This window comes from Erinaceus europaeus, chromosome 3 (assembly GCF_950295315.1).
Source record: "Erinaceus europaeus chromosome 3, mEriEur2.1, whole genome shotgun sequence".
In the NCBI taxonomy this organism is placed as follows: domain Eukaryota; kingdom Metazoa; phylum Chordata; class Mammalia; order Eulipotyphla; family Erinaceidae; genus Erinaceus; species Erinaceus europaeus.
The window spans coordinates 68631458-68652203 of NC_080164.1; the positions used below are offsets into that span (position 1 = coordinate 68631458).

Sequence of the window (20746 nt, forward strand, 5' to 3'; positions counted from 1 at the left end):
AAAGGGGGGGGGAATGGCCTCCAGGAGCGGTGGATTCATGGTGCAGGCACCAAGCCCAGCAACAATAACCCTGGAGGAAAAAATAAAATAAAATAAAATAAAATAAAGTAAAAAAAAAAAAAATGAAAGCTTCCAATGGGGGGGGAGTATGGAACTCTGGTGATGGAAAATGTGTGGAATTGTACCCCTCTTACCCTACAATTTTGTGAATCATTATTAAATCACTAATAAAAAAAAAACCTGAAGGATTAAAAAAAAGTACCAAGTTAGTTACATGTTCAAATAAAATTCTCCAGTGAAGACTCTGAAAGGTAGCCATTCACTTATATGACTTATATTACCCATGACCCAAAAAATTAAGGCTACAGAGACGCTGTGTCACTTTTTTTCTTTTCCCTTTTGTTGCCCTTGTTTTTTTATTGTTGTTGTTATTGATGTTGTTGTTAGATAGGACAAAGAGAAATGGAGAGAGGAGGGAAGACAGAGAGGAGGGGAGAAAAGGTAGACCTTTTCTCTGTAGACCTGCTTCACTGCCTGTGGAACGACTCTCCTGCAAGTGGGGAGCTGAGGGCTCGAACCAGGATCCTTACGCTGGTCCTCGCTCCTAGTGCCGTGTGCACTTAACTCTCTGCCTGCGCTACCGCCCAACTCCTGCTGTGTCTTTGACGTTCTTTTAGTAAGAACCCATCCACCAGTACAAATTCATTCAACAGGAATGCTGAAGGCCCTATTTCCTAACAGAAACTATGTAGTTGCTAAAGTAAGAGACAACAGGAACAGGACTGGGAGGCTGATCAATGACTGGTGAAAGTCAGGGATAAGTAAATAGCCTTGCGGGGGGGGGGGGGGGGGTGCCCCATGTGTTCCTGGACATATCTCATAAAAAGAGCAAAGGGACCTGGGAAAAACACACATTAGAAATCTACAAATCTGAGGATATAATATACAGGATGAAGTAGGAAAACTCAAGCAAAACAATTATGTTCTCAGAGCCTAGACTTACTAATAAAAACAAATCTGTAAGAAAAATCAAGAAAACACCTTCTTTATCAGCTTTGCTAAGTATAACCTTACATTCTGAGTTTGTGAAAAGTGCATATTGTGCATGGATGTTTACATACCTGTGTACATTCAATAGGAAATCTTTCTATTGAATGCTGAAGCTAAAACCAACACACAGGGGCACTGTAACCAGTAATCCACAAATACAGGGGAAAAGACTGAGCTTAACATATAAAGTTCAGAGATGGCAAAATAACTCAACTGGATAGTGTGCCTATGACCCAGGTTTGAATTTGGCCCCTACCATGTTGGAGGAAGCTTTGCTGCTGTGATCTGTTTCTCTCCCCCTCCTCCCTCCCTCAAAAAGTTGAGCCAGAGTGGTGAAAACTCAATTAACAACAGCAAATATTAAAGTTCTTGAGACTAGAAGTAGCTCACCCAGTAAACCATATGGCTTTCCTGTATGGGGCCTGAGATCAAGTCCCAGAACTCTATGTGTGCTCATGGACCTTGGGGCAATGCTATGGAGTCTCCTCTGTTTATCACTCTCACTTTTTCAAAGAAATAATGAATAAGGGAAGGGATGGGATACGGAGTTCTGATAAGATGGGAATTGTGTGGAGTTGTACCCTTCTTATCCTATGGTTTTGTCAATGTTTCCTTTTAATAAATAGTGGCAGCAGGTATCTCTTTTCCTATTTCCCCTTCCCCTTTTAATTTCTCTCTATGCCAACTAATAAAAATGGACTGGAAGAAGAAAAAGAAAGAAGAAATGGCCACCAAGAGTGGTGGATTCATTGTGCAGACAGCAAGCCCTATTGATAACACTGGTGGCAATAAAAAATGGTGGGGGGGGGTGCACACACAGCAATAAGGTTGGCATCAGACATGTACAAGGCCCAGGGCCCATGCCCTGATCTTTTCTTAAAGTTTCTTTTTAAAATATTTATTTATTTATTTATTTATTTATTTATTTATTTGGATGGAGACAAAGGGAGAGAGACACAGCTTCACCACTTGTGAGGCATTACCCCTAGAAGTGGGGGCTGGAGGCTTAAACTTGGGTCCTCGTGCATTGTGACATGCCTGTTCGACCAGGTGTGCCACTGCCTGGCCCCCACTCCTTGGTCTTAACAAAAATAAATAAAATTTAAGATTCTCTAATACTTACCATCTTTCAAAAGAAAATTAAAAAAAAAACAAAGAAATATCTCAAACTTATAACAAATAAGGGTTGATTTGGGGCTTGCTATTAGAGTTAAGATCCAATCAGTTGTTATTTTGAACTATACCTCATTTACTTATTCACTTGGGTAGGGGGGAAATATATTTATATATACACACACATTGTTGCCACCAACATTACTGCTCATTCTTGGTGACTCCACTGCTTCTGGCAGGTGTGTGTTTGTTTTTGAGTGTGGGGGAGAGAGAGGGGGAGGGGGAGGGGGGAGAGAGAGAGAGAGAGAGAGAGAAAGAGAAAGAGAGAGAAGCTACAGAGGAGACATCTGCAGCACAGTTCCACTACTTATGAATCTTCCCGCTGCAGGAGTAACTGGGGAGCTTGAACCTGGGTCCTTGCTTATAGTAAAGTATGTGTTTTAACTGGTACACCACCATACTGAATGCCCCCAAAATTTTTTAAAGATTTTAAAAAGTAACAAATCTGAAGATGCCTGTTTTTAAATATTCTGAACCTTCTCAGACATCATAAAAATAAGTGTCAATTCAGGAATAAGACCTATCTCTAAATGTCTCTAAATGCAAGAGCTAATAAAATTAATTGAATATACTAAGTGTACATATAAATTAGTTTACATTAACAAACATTAAATACTTATATATAGGGGGGAAAAAAAGGATTATTGTGAAATGTTCCCTAAAAATCACCACCAAAGCTACGAAAGAGTTGTTAAGTAACATGTCCAAGACATCAATCCTTGTTAGTTTTAGTTCAAATTAAATTCACTGATTATTTGGTAACAGTCTTCACTACTGTTTTTGTTTCCTCAAACAAAACAGCTGCCACAGCTGCCACTTCTTAGCCTCAGAATAATAAAAAAAAAAAAAAAAAAAAAAAAAAACAGGAACACAACCCGTACAACACTGTTGTGTATAGGAAGGAGCACACGCCAAAACACAGCACTTTCAATTCACCGAAATTATCTAGTCTGCACAGGGAGCCATCGTAGGCTCCTGAATCACTTGTGTCCTCTATGTCAATAAAATGTACTTGGCATTATTTTGTTATGCACCAAGCAATTTTCATATAGTAGCTGAAGAAGAGAACTACATTTCTAGACCACATGTTTTTGGTGAGAAAGCTACCAAGCAAGCACACATGGAAACCCACAGCTGTGTCCATGGATCGCAGACATGATGCAGCAGCCCAGCACAGAGACAGACCGGGAGACAGCTAGCTTTCTTCTATGTAAATAAAGCAGCAGACGCTAAACATAATATGTAAATAAATACTGGGACTGAACTACCTCAAATAAGTCATGGAAAATTTAAGTAAAATATCAGCAGAAATTTTAACAAAGAAGTTTCAAACACTACATAACTTTCAGTTATCAGGATTCTTATAAGTCATATAAATTCTGCTCCTCTTCCTGAATTTAAGTCTTAAGTTCAGATGGATTATCCTAACAGCAATGGCAAACATCTTGCCATCTACAGCACATTAAAGAAAATACATAAATTAAACCATTATGCAGGCGTTGGGTGATGGCACACACAGTAGATCACACATTACCATGCACACAATAACCTAGGGTTCAAGCACTAGGTCTCCACCTACAGGAGTGGAGGCTGTGGGGAGGGGCACAGAGGGTGCTTCATAAGTGGCGAAGCAGTGCTGCAAGTGTCTCTATTTTGCCCTCTCTCTCTCCATATACCTTCTCAATTTCTCTCTGTCCTATCAAATAGAAGGGGGGTGGGGGGAATGGCAACAGTGAGTGGTGGATTAGTTGTACAGGAATCTAGCCCTAGCCATCACCCTAGTGGCTGGCTGGATGGATGGATGGATGAATGAACATCTAAAAAGATAACATTATTCATAATGGTGACTGACACATATAATTTTTACAGTCCTATTGGCCAACTGGGATACCAACTAAAATGTGCTTCCAGATTCTGTTGTATTTTCATTCCCATAGGAATAAAAAAAGGAGCAAAAGGGGGGGGGGGGGGACCAGGTGGTGGTTCCCCTCTCTACCATCACTGGTCACTTCCATCAGGAACATCATCATAAGACCTCTTGTGGGCCTCTCAAGGGCCCTCACTGGAGAACAGCAATGGTAGGAGTTGCCACATTCTCTGAAGGGAGATGGATCATCCTACTCTGCCACTCAAGGAAGACTGGTCCTGAGATGAGTGCAGCCTAGCATGTTCCCAGCTGTAACTATGAACTGCAAGCTCAGAATGACAGGGACTCAGAGGTTACACAGGCTTCTGTGCTAAATATGAATAGACATGGACCCTAGGTCAGATCAGTGGGATAAACAGTTAATGGTATTTAAATACTTTACTCATGTTTGGGAGCTACTCACTCCCTTAGTCCAGCTCTCTAGCCCTATTCTAAATATTGACACACCATCTTCCCAGAAAATATTTTTAGTCCATCTACATGTTAGCTATCAGGCTCAGGCAAAAATTACTAAAGTCATGGGCCCCTGGAAACATACCAAAGTAAAGTTATGGGCCCCTTGAAACATACCTAAAGTAGACTTCCTAACTTCTCCCACCCAAAGACCCCTAATTTCATCTGCCCTATTCCTATCTTTGGGTTCCTGTTCACTAAACAATTTGTTTTGCTTTATAACTTACTGCCTTTCAGTCAACAAGTTACAGGTGCTACTATGATGCCATCCAGACTTCCCTGGGTAGATGACCTCATCAATGTGCCCCCAAACCTCACCTTCCTAGAGCCCTACCTGACTAAGGAAAAATACAAACAGACTGAGGGTATGGATTGACCTGCCAACACCCATGTTGACAATTACAGAAGCCAGAACTCCCACCTTCTGCACCCCATAAACAATTGTGGTCCATATTCCCAGCAGGATAAAGGATAGAGAAGTTTCCAGTGGAGGCAATGGCACACAGAACTCTGATGGTGGGAACTGTACGGACTCATATCCCTGTTATCTTACAATCTTGTTAATTATTAAATCACTAATAAAAAATAAAACAGAAAATAAACAGTTTCAATCTATGTAAGACTGAAAAATATACCAAAAAGTCAACTACAGCTATTTCAAGGGGGGACGTGGGTAAAGAGGAAGTGGTATCTCATTGTTGTCTTGATTTGCATTTCTCTGACAATCAGAGACTTGGAGCGTTTTTTCATGTGTTTCTCTGACGTTTGGATCTCTTCTGTGGGGAATATTCTGTACATGTCTTCTCCCCATTTTTGGATGGGGTTATTTGTTTTCTTGTGGTTGAGTTTGGCACGGTCTTTATTTATTCTGGTTATTAGCCTCTTGTCTGATGTATGGCATGTAAAGATTTTCTCCCATTTTGTGAGGTGTCTCTTGGTTTGGGTAGTGGTTTCTTTTGCTGTTCATAAGCTTTTTAATTTGATGTAGTCCCATAGGTTTATGTTGCCTTAGTCTTCTTTGTAATTGGATTCGTTTCATTGTGACATTTTTATTCTAGAAATGCTTAAAGTATTATATAAACTTAAGACATTGTGTATATTCTTTATTTTCTATTTTACTGAAGGGTTAATGGTTTCCAGTAGTCTTTTTTTTTTCCCTTCCTTCCTCACCATTCCTGTTAAGATCCTCAGATGTTTTATTCACTGTATTCTTCTATGTATTTTATAGTTTCAGGTCTAATATCCAGATCTTTGACCCACTTTGACTTAATTTTGGTGCACAGTGTTAGGTGGTGGTCTAGTTTCATTATTCTGCATGTGATTGTTCGATTCACCCAACGCCATTTGTTATAGAGACTTTCTTTTCCCCATTGGGCAGTTCTGGCCTGTTTATCTCTATCCTGTTGCATGGGTCAACATTTTTGTTCCAACATAATACTGCTTTTTGTTTGGTTTTTACTGTTTTAACTACTATTGCTTTGTACTATAAACTGAAATCGGAAATTGTGATGCCTTCATTTTCTTTGTCTTCAGGAGTGTTCCTGCTATTCATGGTTTTTAGAGTGTCACACGAATTTTTGGTTAAGTTGTTTAATTTCCTTGAAATATGTCACTGGATTTTAATAGGGATTGCACTGAATCTATACACTGCTTTTGGCAGGATTGTCATTTTAATGATACTCTTCCAATACATGAACATGGGGTATTATCCCATTTCTTTGAGTTATCCTCTACTTCCTTTAACAATGTCTTATAGCTTTCATTAAAAAGGTCCTTCACCTCCTTTGTTAGATTTATTCCTGGGTGTTCTATCCTTTTGGATTCAATTGTAAATAGGATTTCTTGAGTCCCCTTTCCTCTGGCCCATCTTTTGTATAAAGAAATGGCACAGATTTATGAGTACTGATTTTGGAACCTCTTACTTCACTGAATTTATTGATGATTTCCAGTAATTTTGGGGAAGGGCTTTTGGGGTCCTCTAGGTATTACATACAGTACATCATCTGCAAATAATGATAACTTAACTTCATTCTTTCCAGTCTGAATTCCTTTGATATTTCTTTCTCACCTGACTGAGACCATGTTGAATAGAAGTTGAATAGAAGTAGTGAGAGTGGACATCCTTGCCTAGTTCCTGATTTTAGAGCAAAAGCTTTCGGGTTTTCCCCACTGAGCATAATGTTAGCCATGGGTTTGTCATATATATTGCCTTTATTACGTGGAGAAACTTCCCTTACACTCCCAACTGCTTGAGGGCTTTTATCATAAATGGGTGTTAGAACTCATCAAATGCTTTTTTATGCATTAATGGATAAGGATCATGAAATTTTTATCTTCTTTTTGTTTATATGGTGGATTACAGTGATTGACTTGTGGGTGTTAAACCATCTCTCATTTCCCAGAGATGAATCCCAATTGGTCTTTATGAATTATTCTCTCAGTATATTGTTGGAATTGATTAGCCACTGTTTTGTTGAGGGTCTTTGTATCAATGTTCGTCAGAGATATAGGTCTACCAGTTGCCACTTTGTGTGTGTGTGTGTGTGTGTGTGTGTGTGTGTGTGTGTGTGTGTGTGTAGTCCTTTCCTGCTTCAAGGATCAGAGTGATATTAGTAGCCTCATAAAATGTGTTTGGGAGTGTTCCCTCTTTTTCTATCTTCTGGAAGAGTTTGAGAAAGATTGGGTGTTATTTCTTTTTTGAATGTTTTATAAAATTTATTAGCATAGTCATCTGGACCTAGGTTTTTGTTCTTGGGGAGGCTTTCGATTATTGTCCCAATTTCTGCACTAGTGAATGGCCCATTAGGTTTCTTTACTTCCTCTTGTGTCAATGTTGACAGTTAATAGACTGTAAGAATGTGTCCATTTCTTTTAAGTTGTTGAATTTATTTCAATATATATGTCCATAATAATCCTGCATGATCCCTTGTATCTCTGTCTCGTCTCCTCATTCCTGAACAATTTTACCTCAACTTTCTCTCTTTTTCTCTTAGTGAGAGTAGCTAGTGGTTTATCTATTTTATTTATCCTTTTAGAAATAGCTCTTGGTTTATTTAATTTTCCTAATGGCCTTCTTGTTTTCTATTTCACTGATTTCTGTTCTGATTTTAACTGTCTCCTATCTCTTGATAATCTTTGGATCTCTTTGTTGGAATTGGGTTGTTAGATGGTTTATTAGTGATTTCTCTTCTTTATTTATGTAGGCCTGTATTGTTATGCACTGCCCTCTCAAGAATGCTTTTGCTGTATCCCATAAGGTTTAATAACCAGTTTTTTCATTTTCATTGAGGAAAAGTCTTAACTTCTCTTTTGACTTCTTCAATGACCCAAGTGTTATTCAAAATCATGTTGTTTAGTCTCTAGACTCTGGGGGAGTTTCTTTGCTTTTTGTGGTTGATTTCTAGCATCATACCATCATGGTCTGAGAAGATGCATTTTATGATTTTGATACATATTTGTTTAAGCCATCTTTGTGGCCCCATGTATGTTCTTACCAAAGACTGTTTATAATAAGATAAATTGTTGTAGTAAAGTTTATTATATGGGCATATCAGATTAGGCTATGATCTATACTCAGATTCTATAAAGAGAATTGAAACTGGAAAGCAGTTGCTGGAAGGAAATTTAGGGGGAAGTTGGGGAGTTTCTACATGAATGACATGGGTCTGAATCCAGCTCCTGCTGAACTGAAGCTTCAGTACTGCAATGTTTATCTCTGCTGTTTCTGTTTTTCTATAGAGGAGGGGGGGTGGCCTGGAAAGGTGACAAGAAAAACAAATATGGGTGTGGGTAGGAAGATTGCTTGTTTATTTTTTTTATAAAAGATGTCATTTTACTAAAGCACACAGACACACAAACACAAAAGCACAGCTTCACCATTTGACCATATCTCAAAAGTAATCTCAGATAATTTATATACTAAATATATACAGTATATCCACATAATACCAATACCAATAAATCATATATAACTTCTCTTGAGCCTTGGATTCTTCACATATAAAAAGGATTCTGAAGGGGTGCTCAAGTTAATTTCTATACTTCTACTAGCACTCATTCCTTCAACCACAAGTAGTCATGAAATGCTCACTCAGTCCAAAGCACTCAACTGGCTCTTAAAATAATGCACCACGAGGGGCAGGGGGGTGACACACAATGGGACAGATTAAAATAATCCTTGTAAGGATGGATTGTATATCCTTGGGGGAGAGGCTGAGTGGGGCAATGGTAGAAGCACATGGTACACATTTAGAACAAGTGAGTCAGTTATATATTATGGTCCGGAAAATTAAAAAAACAAAAAACAAAAAAAAAGTTAAAGGTATTAGAAAATAGGAAGAGCAAAGTCCATTCAATATGCTGAGGCATGAAGAAAGTGAAGAAGTAAGCCACACCCCTTCATGAGGGCATGGCATTTGACAGGAGGAGGAAACAAATGGCTGAGATGTGATTTAGAGGAACCATGCACAGGCTGTGTGGTTTGGAGTGAATGGAAGAGGAGTATGTACGTAAAGCTGCCAGCAAGCAGGATGGAATAGAAACAGGTATGTATGGGGATACTGTAGAAATCTGAGCACGAGGTGATAGTGACACTACCCAGGGTGGAAGCTTTGGTGGAAAGAATTCAAATTGAGATGTGTAGTTGGGGGAGGGGGGGTCTCCTCCCCATCACTGGGGCTTTTACCACTTTGGACCAGCTTTTTCTGCACAGAGATAAACAGAGAGGGAAAAACACAATGGCTGAAGCTTCCTCCAATGCAGTGGGGTGAGAGTTCAGACCTGGGTAAAGGGCATGGTAAGACCAGGTGCACTATCCCGGCAACCTAGTGTGTGAAACAGAGTGTGAACTAGAAATTTTTCAAACTAATTTTATACTTCAAGCATATATTCACAGAAAAGGGGTAGGGGTAAGTCTTTTTTTTTTTTTAATCAGGGACAATTATTAGGGGGATAGATCTTAGAGGAAGAAAATACTAATTACTTTTACATTTAAAGTACAGACAGGATAGAGATGTGCAGATGAATTAATAGATAGAAAAGGAGAGTTCTTAAAATGCCAGAAAAGGGGGTTAGGGAAAAAAACTATATGTAATAAAAGGCTTTTAGGAAGGTGGCAATGGAAATAAGGTGGAGAAATACTGCTATATGCACTACAAGAATACAGAGGACCTATTCTCAAGATATTTCCACAATGCCGGCAACTTTTCACAAAATGTATTTTTCATTAGTTTCATGCTTTTCTTCAAAAACTTGTATCAACATTTAAGAGACTAAATTAAAAAGGTACAACTTGTGGTTTTTATTTACAGGAAAACTGAGTGAGGAAAACCACCCCAATTGGGAAGCTGAAATCTTAAGATTTATAAAATTGAGATAGAAGTTATCGAAGTTACAGAAATGAAAGAAAGTCATCTGCAGGGGGAGGGGATATATATATATATATATATATATAGACAGCAGCTTTTGATGTGGCAAGAAAACACTGAGGTCTGGGAGAAAGATACACAATATACTATGGAAACTATCTCAACTTGGTCTTCCTATTGCACACTAACAGCTCCTCCTGAAAGACCTACAGAGTCCGCTAGAGCCAAGACAAGGTAGGAGAGAGCAGGGCTACCAGGCCACTGGCATGGAAGAAGCCAGTACCAAGCTGCAAGCTTGCAGCATTTAGCCTTAGAGAAACAACAAGGCACAACAACAGTAGGTCACAGTCCAGGGATAATCACTCCCACCTTTCCTCTAGTTTTTACTCTCAGTCTAGAAAAGAACAGCACATTATTACACCAAGTTTCCCTCCTACTGAAAAGTGATGCGATTGTGAAGTATCACAGGGTCCTGCTTTGTCCCTAAAGGAATCTTGTTTTGTGCCCTCTTGCCAGATAATTCCCTAAGTGCAACAACAACACACAAAAAAAAAGTCCTCTTAAACTTCTCTGAGCCTAGTTCAGACAGCATTCACAGATACCTGTCCACCACAAGTGATAGGCTGTTAATCTAAGAACATTTGTGTTTCTCTTGTCTCACCAGCCTGATTAGTAGCAGTGGTAAATTTTACAGTGTTAAGAATATGGAGAAAGGATAATAAAAAAAAATTTACCTGGCGCGCTGTACCCCAGTGGGCACCAGGCCCAACATTTCCCTGCTCTCCAATATTTTAACTTTAAGACTAAAAGAAACTGTTCTGAATGATCTGTCCAAAATGAGAAAAGAGGAGGGCCAGGGAGATAACACAACATTAGGGCACAGGCTTTGCATGCCAGAGCTTCAGAATTCCCAGGTTCAATTCCTGACATCACTTTACATCAGACCTAAGCCATGTTCTGATCTTTCATTCCCTCTCCCTCTCCCTCTCCCTCCCCTCCCCTCCCCTCCCCTCCTCTCCTCTCCTCTCCTCTCCTCTTCTCTTCTCTTCTCTCTCTCTCTCTCTAAAAGTACAAAAGAGGAAAAGTCAGATCTATCTTTTAGGGTTTAGATCAAAGCATCTCTTTTAACAAGGTTACTTAGACTCAATGTTTGAAACTAGAAGTATTTTCAAAGGTTTGGTAAATTGAGACCCAAAGCTTGGATTCTAATCCCTGCAATTTAATTAACATTTTACTCATAAGCAAAAATTATCGGTGCCTGATAAGTAATACTTTCTGAGAGAGCATTGGAATTCCCTGGAATACCTATTAAACCTCAAACTGGTAGGCCCAAACCCAGAATTCCTCACACAGTAGTGTGGAATGAAACCAAAGGAATGAGTATCTCACAAATTCCCACATACTTCTGCTGCAGGATCTAGAACTTTAACTCCATACTGTGGCAAGAACAGTGAGTGAAGGACATGCCAGTCTTTTGAACTGACACAGCTCTCCCAACTCAGCACAGACACCGTGATGAAACACAACTCCACAGTGCATCATTTCATCTCCATTAAGTATAAAGCACTGCATATTCCATGCCCTAACCCTACTTTATTCTAAGCTTGCCCAAAGTAATAGCCCAAATATGCATGGGTATATACTTGGGTTTAAAGAGGTTTGTCAGGTTGGGGAAAACAACATAATGGTTATGCCAAAAGATTCTCATGCTTGTGGCTCCAAAGTCCCAAGTTCAATTTCCCCCAAACAACCATAAACCAGAACTGATCGGTGCTCTGGTTAAATAATAATAATGAATAAATTAATCAAATAAATAAATAAAAAGAGGTCATCCAGATGATTTATACTACCTTTGCCTTTAAAAACTGCCTTTTAAGAGTGCTTGAGCTGGTGTAGTGGCTCTGCACATGGGCTCTGAGGCAGAGAGAGCTTCAGGTTCAAAGCCTGTCCTCACCACAAGCCAGTGGTTTACTGCTCTGGGGTGGGGGGTGAGGGAGAGAAAAAAAGAAAGGAAGGGAAAAGGACAAGAAAAGGAGAGGGCAGTGGAGAGGAGAGGAGGGGAAAAGGAAAGAAAACAAAACAAAACAAAACTGCCTTTCAAAATATGCACCTTTTAAAGATTTGTGTAAGAAGAAAGAGAAAAGAGCGTCATTCCAGCTTGTGCAGTGCCAGGCATCAAACTCAGGACCCCTGACATGCATGCAAGTCCGACAGTCCACAACTTAGTCACTTCCTTGGCTATTTAATGTTGCTCTAAATTGCAAATCATGGAAATGAATCAAAACAAAAAGTAAACCTAATTACATATCTTATCAAATTGACATATATAGAGAGAAGAAATATCTCAAATTCAGAACGCAGCCTTCTGATTTTAGTGTGTGTGTATGGGGGGGGGGGGGCTTCACCAGCCAGGTCAATTTTTTCAGACAGAAAGATACAGTGGGGGAGAAGGAAACATATGAAGCTTCTCTCAGGGTGCTGGAGGCTGGACTCAAACATAGGTTTCTACCTCACAGAGACAAAGCAGGCACATTCCCAAGTAAGCTATCTGGCTGACTTGATTATAAATTCTTAACAGATATATTCCAAAAACAAAAGTATCATCAAAGAAACCTCACGTTTCACTCCATGTCTGTTTATTAATAACACTGCAATTCTGAAATGACACTGTGACTACTGAAGGATGAAAGAAATGTCTCATCAGAATCACAATAATATAAAATATACTATAAAAATAAATCAAGGAAAAGCTGATTTTTTTCAAAAATATATTTCCGTAGTCCATATACTAAGCGGGCCTAAAAGCAGTAATATTATAAAACCAGTAAGTACACTCAGTATCCAGACATCTAGTTTCTAATTTCCTACTAAAAGGAACAAAGGTTCTTCAGAGGAAGGGATTCCACATTGTGGCAAGTGAATTTCAAGTATCTACTTGTATCAGCAAACAAAGAAGTATAGAAAAACTCATGGGATCATATTAAAGAACTATAGATGCCAGACTGGAAAATGTCCCAAGATCAAATTTGGCACAACTGATTGAAGAATAGCAACTTTAATTGATAGAAACACACTGAAGGAGCTGGTCAGTGGCATACCCAGTTAAGTGCACATTATCACTATGCTCAAGGACTGGGGGGGTGGGGGTGGTTTTTTGAGCCCTTGCTACCTGCCAGCAGTGGGGAAGCTTCCTTGGCAGCAGGGAGTGGTGGATTAGTCATGTGGGTGGGGAGAGAAAGACTTGGAGCAATGTAGCAGGTGCTCTCTCCTTCACTCTCCCTCTCAGTCTCTTTCTGTCACTGTCCTCCTCTCCCTCCAAAACTACTCCCCCAACCCCCCCCCCCAAAAGCCATTGGGAGCATTGGATTCATTATGGAGGCAGTGAGCCACAGCAATAGGCCTGGCAGCAATTTAAAAAAAATAATAATACAAGTAAATAAAGCAAACAAACTTGGAGGGGAGGGGGTTAAAAAATAATAATAACCAAGCTTTTTGCAAGATATTGTCATTGGGGAGAAAATGGGTGCTGAGCATATTAAATCTCCCTACATACTTTCCTGAAAACCTCTGTGTACGTTATTTGAAAAGCAAAAACACAATACAGATCCCGTGTCCTGGTCTTGTCCAGCCAAACATATCTTCAACCTGCTCTTTATGGCCTCCCCACAACAAATCACATAAATGACAAACTTTCTTTTTCAAAAGAGGCCCTCAAAGTCCCAGTCAGTTCTTAAAATTGCTATGTCCAGGGTGGGGATAGATAGCATAATGAATATGCAAAGAGACTCTCAAGCCTGAAGCTTCAAAATCCTAGGTTCAAGCCACTACAGCACCATCATCAACCAGAGCTGATTAGTGCTCTGGTTTTAAAACAAACAAACAAAAAAAAAAGCCTGCTATGTTCAAGAAGAACTATAAAGAAACTTTTATATCTCCTGTAAACAGGACTCCCTTTCCAGATCTTTTAAGTTTTCTACATAGTCCTTGTAACCTCATCCAAGGGTGAAATATAAGTTCTAACTTCCTGTTCCTAGGTGATGTGCTCAAGTGAAACAGCCTCCATGCTGCTGCCGGTCTAGAGACCAGGTTCATTCAGGGCTGCCAGCAGTTCACAGTCATGGAAGAGCAAAGGCATGCTATTGACCTTTCCACACTAGCTGCTCCTCTAGACTTCTGAGCATGAGCAATACCTAGTAGCCTAGTAACTGCTTCTCAGGTTCAAGATAGTTCCTCACAAGCTGGGACAAGTCTGTGATTTTTTTTCTCAAGAATAAGCATTCATATTTCTTTTGCTCTCCCCCTTGCCCCCTCTTTCTTTCATTCTTTCTTTAAATTGTTTACTGAAGCATTGCATTGCTCAGCCCTGGTTCATGATGCTGCTGTGGAGGAATTGAACCTGGGACTTTAGAGCCTCAGGCATGAGAGTCTCTTTGCATAACCATCATGTTATCTACCCCTGTGTTTCCTCCCCTTAAACCCAGGGTCTTACCAAGATGGGATCATTGTAAGCCAACAGAATAGTTCTTATGACAGAATGCTACATGATTTCTGGCCATTCAAATCAAGCAGAATGGTGATACCTTTTCATTACACAGTCAGAGGGGAAAGCAATCACTATACAAAATGTAGCAACACCAAAATTTTGTATAAAGTTCTATCGGTTATCCTGTGGTCCAGAAACTAATTTTAATTCTAATCAGCAAACATGCATAATGAAGATGAGCACCAGGGGTCAAGAGGAGATCTCTCAATTCTAATGAACTATACAAGCTGATAACAGTTTAGTCATTAACACACACCAGGAGGGGAGGGGAGGGGAGGGGAGGGGAGGGGAGGGGAGGGGAGGGGAGGGGAGGGGAGGGGAGGGGAGGGGAGGGGAAGGGAGGGGGGAAAGAGAGGATGGGAGGGGGAAGGAGAAAGGGGAAAGGGGGAAAGGGAAGGAACCTAGATGTGGGGAGATTATGGCTCTATTTACAAGTACCTCGAGTACTCAAGCCTGCTAGGTAAAGTCTATTATATATGATGGTAAACTTATCATTATTAGGCATGTTAAAAGCAATCACAAGAATATGAAATGAAATTTCAGGTGAAAACAATTTAAAATAAGATGGGTTTAGTTCATTATCATCTAGGGCTTTAGAAAGTAACTGTGATCATACATGTATGCACATGCACACACACTAGCACATACTCAACTACTTTTTTGTCTGAGTTAATTTTTCCTCTTTCCCATCTAAAGCTACACAGTAAATCCTCATGTGATTGTCTCAAGAACTATTTTTTGCTACTCAATTTTGCCAACAATCTGCTCTGCATTCTAGCAGATGTTTCTTGTTTTCAAACCTCTGGGAACTTGGCTAGATCTGTTCTCTTTCCTCGTGGTAAAAATAAAAGAAATGGCCCAAATGTGGCCTAATACCCTAGAGATGCTTTTCTCCTCCCCACACTCCTCAATCACCCTATTCATGTGACCTCCATGAGCCCTTCTCAAATTTTCCCTTTTCCATTAAGGAAGATGTTTCCAATTATGGTCCATTCTATTGCCAAGATGACATCATTTAAATCTTCTCTCTCTTTTTTTTTTTTTAATGCTACTGATTCTTAGTTATTTGGGGACCATCTGCAACAATTTAAGTCAACTAGTCTACTGGACCTTAGGATTCCACAATGTCACAGGAGGGCCATTTGTTCAAAATCAGTTCTGCAAAAAGAACAGTCCTCTTGCAATGGGGGGTTGAAGGGATGGGTATAACTGTCCTTTATCTAAGGATTTCTTTAGAAAAAAATAATTGTGACCCAACCTTACCTCAGTGACATCCATAACTTTGATGGCTGCCAGCTGGCCTGTTTTAACATGTCGACCCTGAAAAAGAGAAAAGATAATTGGCACCACTGTTTTGCACAATCGTTAGAACAGAATGTTTGAAGTCTCAACAAATCATTTCTTCTGAACTTTTTCCCAATGTGATGATGAAATAGTTCCATGTTCCCCGATACAACAATACGGTTTATAATTCCAATGAAGCACACATAATGAACAGGTTAGGAGGACACATGCATTGACAAAGCATCAATAACTGTCTGCTTCTTTCCCGGGCTCAATTTATGTATCATTACTTCTCAGTCCAAACAACTTAAGTAATTTCTTCTATATAGCAAATTAATCATTCATTACCATTCTTCATAAGGAAAATGACTACATGCATCTGAACCCAACCCCAAGAAAACCTTTAGATACTGTCAGAAATAGTGATTCCATGTCCCTAGTAATCACTTTCTATAATTTTGACTTCACGAGAGTTACACTGGATCTTTGAAGCTCTTGCCATCCTTGTAAAGGGGGAGGGGTGGCAAATAAGTAACCCGAACAAAGATTAAAAGATGAATAAAAGTCAGATTGGGATGCATAACAAAAACTGAGTGTTTCCTTATTACAGTTACCAACCTAAATTTTTGTCAGTAACTAAAAATGTGTTTGCCATTTATATCACCATGTATTTCAAACAAATTTGGTAGCATTCTCCTTTACCCAGGTGAAGAGTGTTAGATTTCACTGTTGTCAGCCTTGTCTCTAATCTGTCTTTGCAAGGTTCTGCTGTCATTTCTTAGGTGTGTGACAAAGAACTATACTCAGATATCCTGACCTGAGCATCATGTTGAAGGATTTTAAGGGAAGTGGTCTACTCACAGCAAATGGAAACAGATACATCTTTTCCATATTTTTTCCAAGAGCCTGGTTCTCTTGTGGCTTTATAATGTAAAAAGTTAGGAACTTCTACATTTGAAACCTGAGGAAAGTGCTCCATCTATTCTAGAAAGCTTAATGTAGGAAGCTACAACTAGTACAGAGTAACTCTATGAAAACCAAAGCGTACTACAAGTATGTCTCAAGTTTATGTGATAATGAATGGGTGGAGCCCAGCAATGGCTAGCAATTCATTAGTCTTACTGTACAACCACTTATTACACAGAAAACCAGAACAAATAAGCTAAAAGGTCAAGAGCATCACTCCAGCTCTCACTTACTGCAGGCACGTCTGCCCTCCCCCACTCACAAGGTAAACTGCCTTCCTAGTCTTCTGAAGTGCTGCCAACTGAACGCGAGCACCAACTTCAAAACCTCACATAGCAGCAGTTTAGTCTGGAATTCTACTTTTTTTTTTTTTTTCTAAATGAAACGAGGCAATAAACCAAGGACTGTGTGTGCAATCAATACCAACAAGTAGTCTCCCTGACTTTTTTTTTTAAACACTATTTTATATACTTAGGGAGAGACATCAAAGCACTGCTCTACCATCCATTGAGATCCCTCAGGTGTTGTCCATGGTACTGTTGCATAGTGCCAGAATCAGACCCAGGGTCTCAAGTAAAATGTGCACCGCCCACTGAGCTATATACTCTAACCCCTAAAGTTCTACTTCTGATGCAGTCAGTCCACACTGGTTCATGGACTAAGAAACTTTACCTTCCAGTTCTTCCTGCTACTTGCCAGGAAGCACTCTACAAGTATGCTTTCTCATCCTGTGTAGGTGGATCAGATCTGAACTGCCATGTGCTGCTACCTCAGGATCCCATTCTTAGTTGTCTTCATTAGAACTTCATATCCCCAAACAGCTGTGGTGTGGGAAACAATCTGACAGTATTTCTGAATTCACAATTCAGTAACTTACATTTCTGAAAAGGTTGTCCTGTTTATAGGTCGTCAAACAACAAAAATTATCTGCAAGTCATTTGACATCTATAGAATTCTGCTCAGTTTCAAGCTAGTAAAGAAGGAAAAGACAACTCTGTGTCATGTGCAGTAAATAGTACATTTGATATTTTAAGATTTTTATTTGGGGGTTGGGGAAGAAATAAGACAAAAAAGACATAAGAACACTGCTCAACTCTCAAATATGTGGTGTTGGGGATCAAACCTGGAGCTTCAGGTATGGGAGTCCTGTGCTTAATTGAACTATTTCCACAGCCCCTTTTTAGCCAAGACAGTGGTTGTTTTATAAATGCTACAAGGGCACCTATATTTCTGATCCTTGCTGCATTTTCACAGTATCATCTTTTAGGATATTGCTTCACAGTGCGGTGCTTCAGAGCTGTGAACTGCTCACTTAAAACTTGTACCTATGTATGCTATAGACTCAGTAACACTGGCCTTTTTAAGGCTTTGTTACATAATTTTGCTCTGAGTATTACTTGATGGGAAACTGAGCTATCTTGCATGTCTTGGATATGAGTAAGAACCTACAGCTATAGGACAGTGATCCAGAAAATGACCTCTGGAGTCAAGGTAGCATCCATATTCTTTTCTCCATACAGTCACTGAGGCCTGGGCACACTACCGCTCAGCATGCCAAGGTCTCCACGAGGGAAATAGCTAATAATGGTGCCCACTTCACAGGTTTAGTGTGAGGAATGACAACTGCGGCACAAAAAAAAACGGTGCATGGCATATGGTCAAGCATATCATGATAATAAATAGGAATCTGTCTCATTAATACATGCCAGGTCAGTTCCAGAATTATGGCTGGCCACAAAACCATAAAGTCAAATTATGACTTATATGAATCCAAGAAAAAGTAGCACTTAAACTACAGTGTTAATTATCCCATACTTTCCAATCAAGGGAAACACGGATCATCTCCTTGCCACCCAGTCAGCCCTCTAATCTGCAAACACAGATCTGTTGTTCCTCCTGTAGTGGGATGACTTCTAAATAGACAAAAATCAAGAGATAGGGGGAAATACCACAGGATTTGCCCAATTTTGACTCTTTTTTCAAGAGATATGGGTTGGTACAGTGTGATGTAGTAAATCACAATCCATAGATAGGTCAATGAGCAACTGTTCCCTATTTTTTTTTATCCACTTCGGTCTTCTTTTCTATCTTAGTTTTTCTTTCCTTTTCTCTCCCCCCCCCCCAACTCCCAACCTTTTTTTTTTTTTCTTTTTTTTGGTTAGCTGTGGCTCATGGTGGTGTGAGGGGGAATGAACTTGGGACCTAGACGCCTCAGACTAGAGTTTCTTTGCATAACCATTATGCTATCTCCCCTACCCCCACATATCTAATTAATATCTGTACCTTCTTCTTTTCCCTTCTGTGCTTGAACTCAGTACCAAAAATGTATTCACAAACAAGCCTTGGCTGTTTGGCAGCATCATAAAAGTTGAGCACTGTGAATTCCATCTATATGTAATTTATACAGAACAGAAATTTTCTTTACATAGAGGATTACAGAACCAGGAGCTAACAACAAATTCTTATTATTGGTAGTATCATCATCATCATTATCAGAGCACAAAGCACACAAAGGCATTTCCAAAGTGAGGTCCACTTTAAATTTAAAATTAACTCATCAGTCTTTCTAGGAATTCTGCTTCCCTCCTTTCTAAGAAACAGGACAGCGTGCTGGAACAAACAGGTCTGGGATCCAAGCAATCTTGAGTTCTCATTTATCTACTACCACAACATTACTGTGCATCCTTAACCTTCAAAGATTCCTGTGTTAAGATGTCTTTCTAGAATAAGGCAGATTCCAAACCAAGTGAACAGTCTACATAAGCTTTGGCACTCAGAACTAGCTTGCAGCAGGCACCAGATGACTCTTCTCTCTACTCCTTAGAGGCCCATGCTGATTCCCTGACCCTTTCTCTCTAATTCAACTTTTAAGTAGCCACCTGAAATTTCATTCTTTTTTTGTTGTTGTTGTTGTTATAGTTATTATTGTTGTTGATGTCATCATTGTTAAATAGGACAGAGAAAAATGGAGAGAGGAGGGGAAGACAGAGAGGGGGAGAGAAAGATAGACACCTGCAGACCTGCTTCACCGCTTGTGAAGCGACTCTCCCTGAAGGTGGGGGGCCGGGGGCTCGAAACGGGATCCTTACGCTGGTCCTTGCGCTTCATGCCACGTGTGCTTAACCCGTGCTACCGCCTGACTCCCCCTGAAATTTCATTCTTATTGTCAACAGGCATAAAGGTGTCGAGGTAATGTGCTTTACATGACTATGTTTAAGTAAAGAAAAGAAAAACTCTGAATTTCAAATTGATACAAATCTATCTGCTAAGATGGCTCATCTTTGTGTCACAATAAAAAAAAAGGTATTTTATTGATTTTGCTGCAACAGTGAATGGGAGTGATTTCTGAATATCCTCTTCCTCAGATTTAATGTTTGCATAAAGAAATGCCACTGAGTTTTGTACACTGATTTTGTAGCCTGACACCTTGCTATACTGCCTAATAACTTCCAGTAGTTTTCTGTTGGATTCTTTAGGTTTTTCTATGTATACTATCATATCATCTGCAAATGGTGAGAGCTTGACTTCTTCCCTTCCAATCTGTAGTCCTTTGATTTCTTTCTCTTGCCTGATTGCTATGGCAAGAACTTCCAATACTATGTTGCAGAGTATTGGTAATAATGAACAGCCCTGTCTAAGTCCCTGATCTGAGGGGGAATGCTTTCAGCTTCTGTCCATTGAGTATGATGTTGGCTATAGGTTTGCTATATATAGACTCCACTATCTTGAGGACTTTCCCATCTATTCCCAATTTTTGTAGTGTTTTGAGCATGAATGGGTGTTGGATTTTGTCAAAGGCTTTCTCTGCATCTGATTGTCAGAGAAATGCAAATAAAGACAACATTGAGATACCACCTCACCCCTGTGAGAATGGCATATATCAAAAAGTGTCGGAAAATTGTGAGGATGTGGTAGAGTCAGGCAGGGTTTGACCTGAGGAATGCGTCTATCCTGTCAGTGTCTCTCTCTACCAAGAGGTTGAGT

The 20746-nt window shown here is 39.7% G+C and overlaps 1 protein-coding gene across 30 annotated transcripts in view; it reads right to left on the bottom strand.

Annotated features, from left to right (window-relative positions):
* Positions 1 to 20746, bottom strand: part of MAP4K4 (mitogen-activated protein kinase kinase kinase kinase 4) — a 196765-nt gene that overhangs the window by 96311 nt on the left and 79708 nt on the right. For all 30 annotated transcript variants that reach the window (XM_060187421.1, XM_060187428.1, XM_060187427.1 and 27 more), the window contains exon 3: positions 15776 to 15832. In XM_060187421.1, the coding sequence (XP_060043404.1) occupies positions 15776 to 15832 (57 nt within the window). The remainder of the gene's footprint in view (positions 1 to 15775; positions 15833 to 20746) is intronic.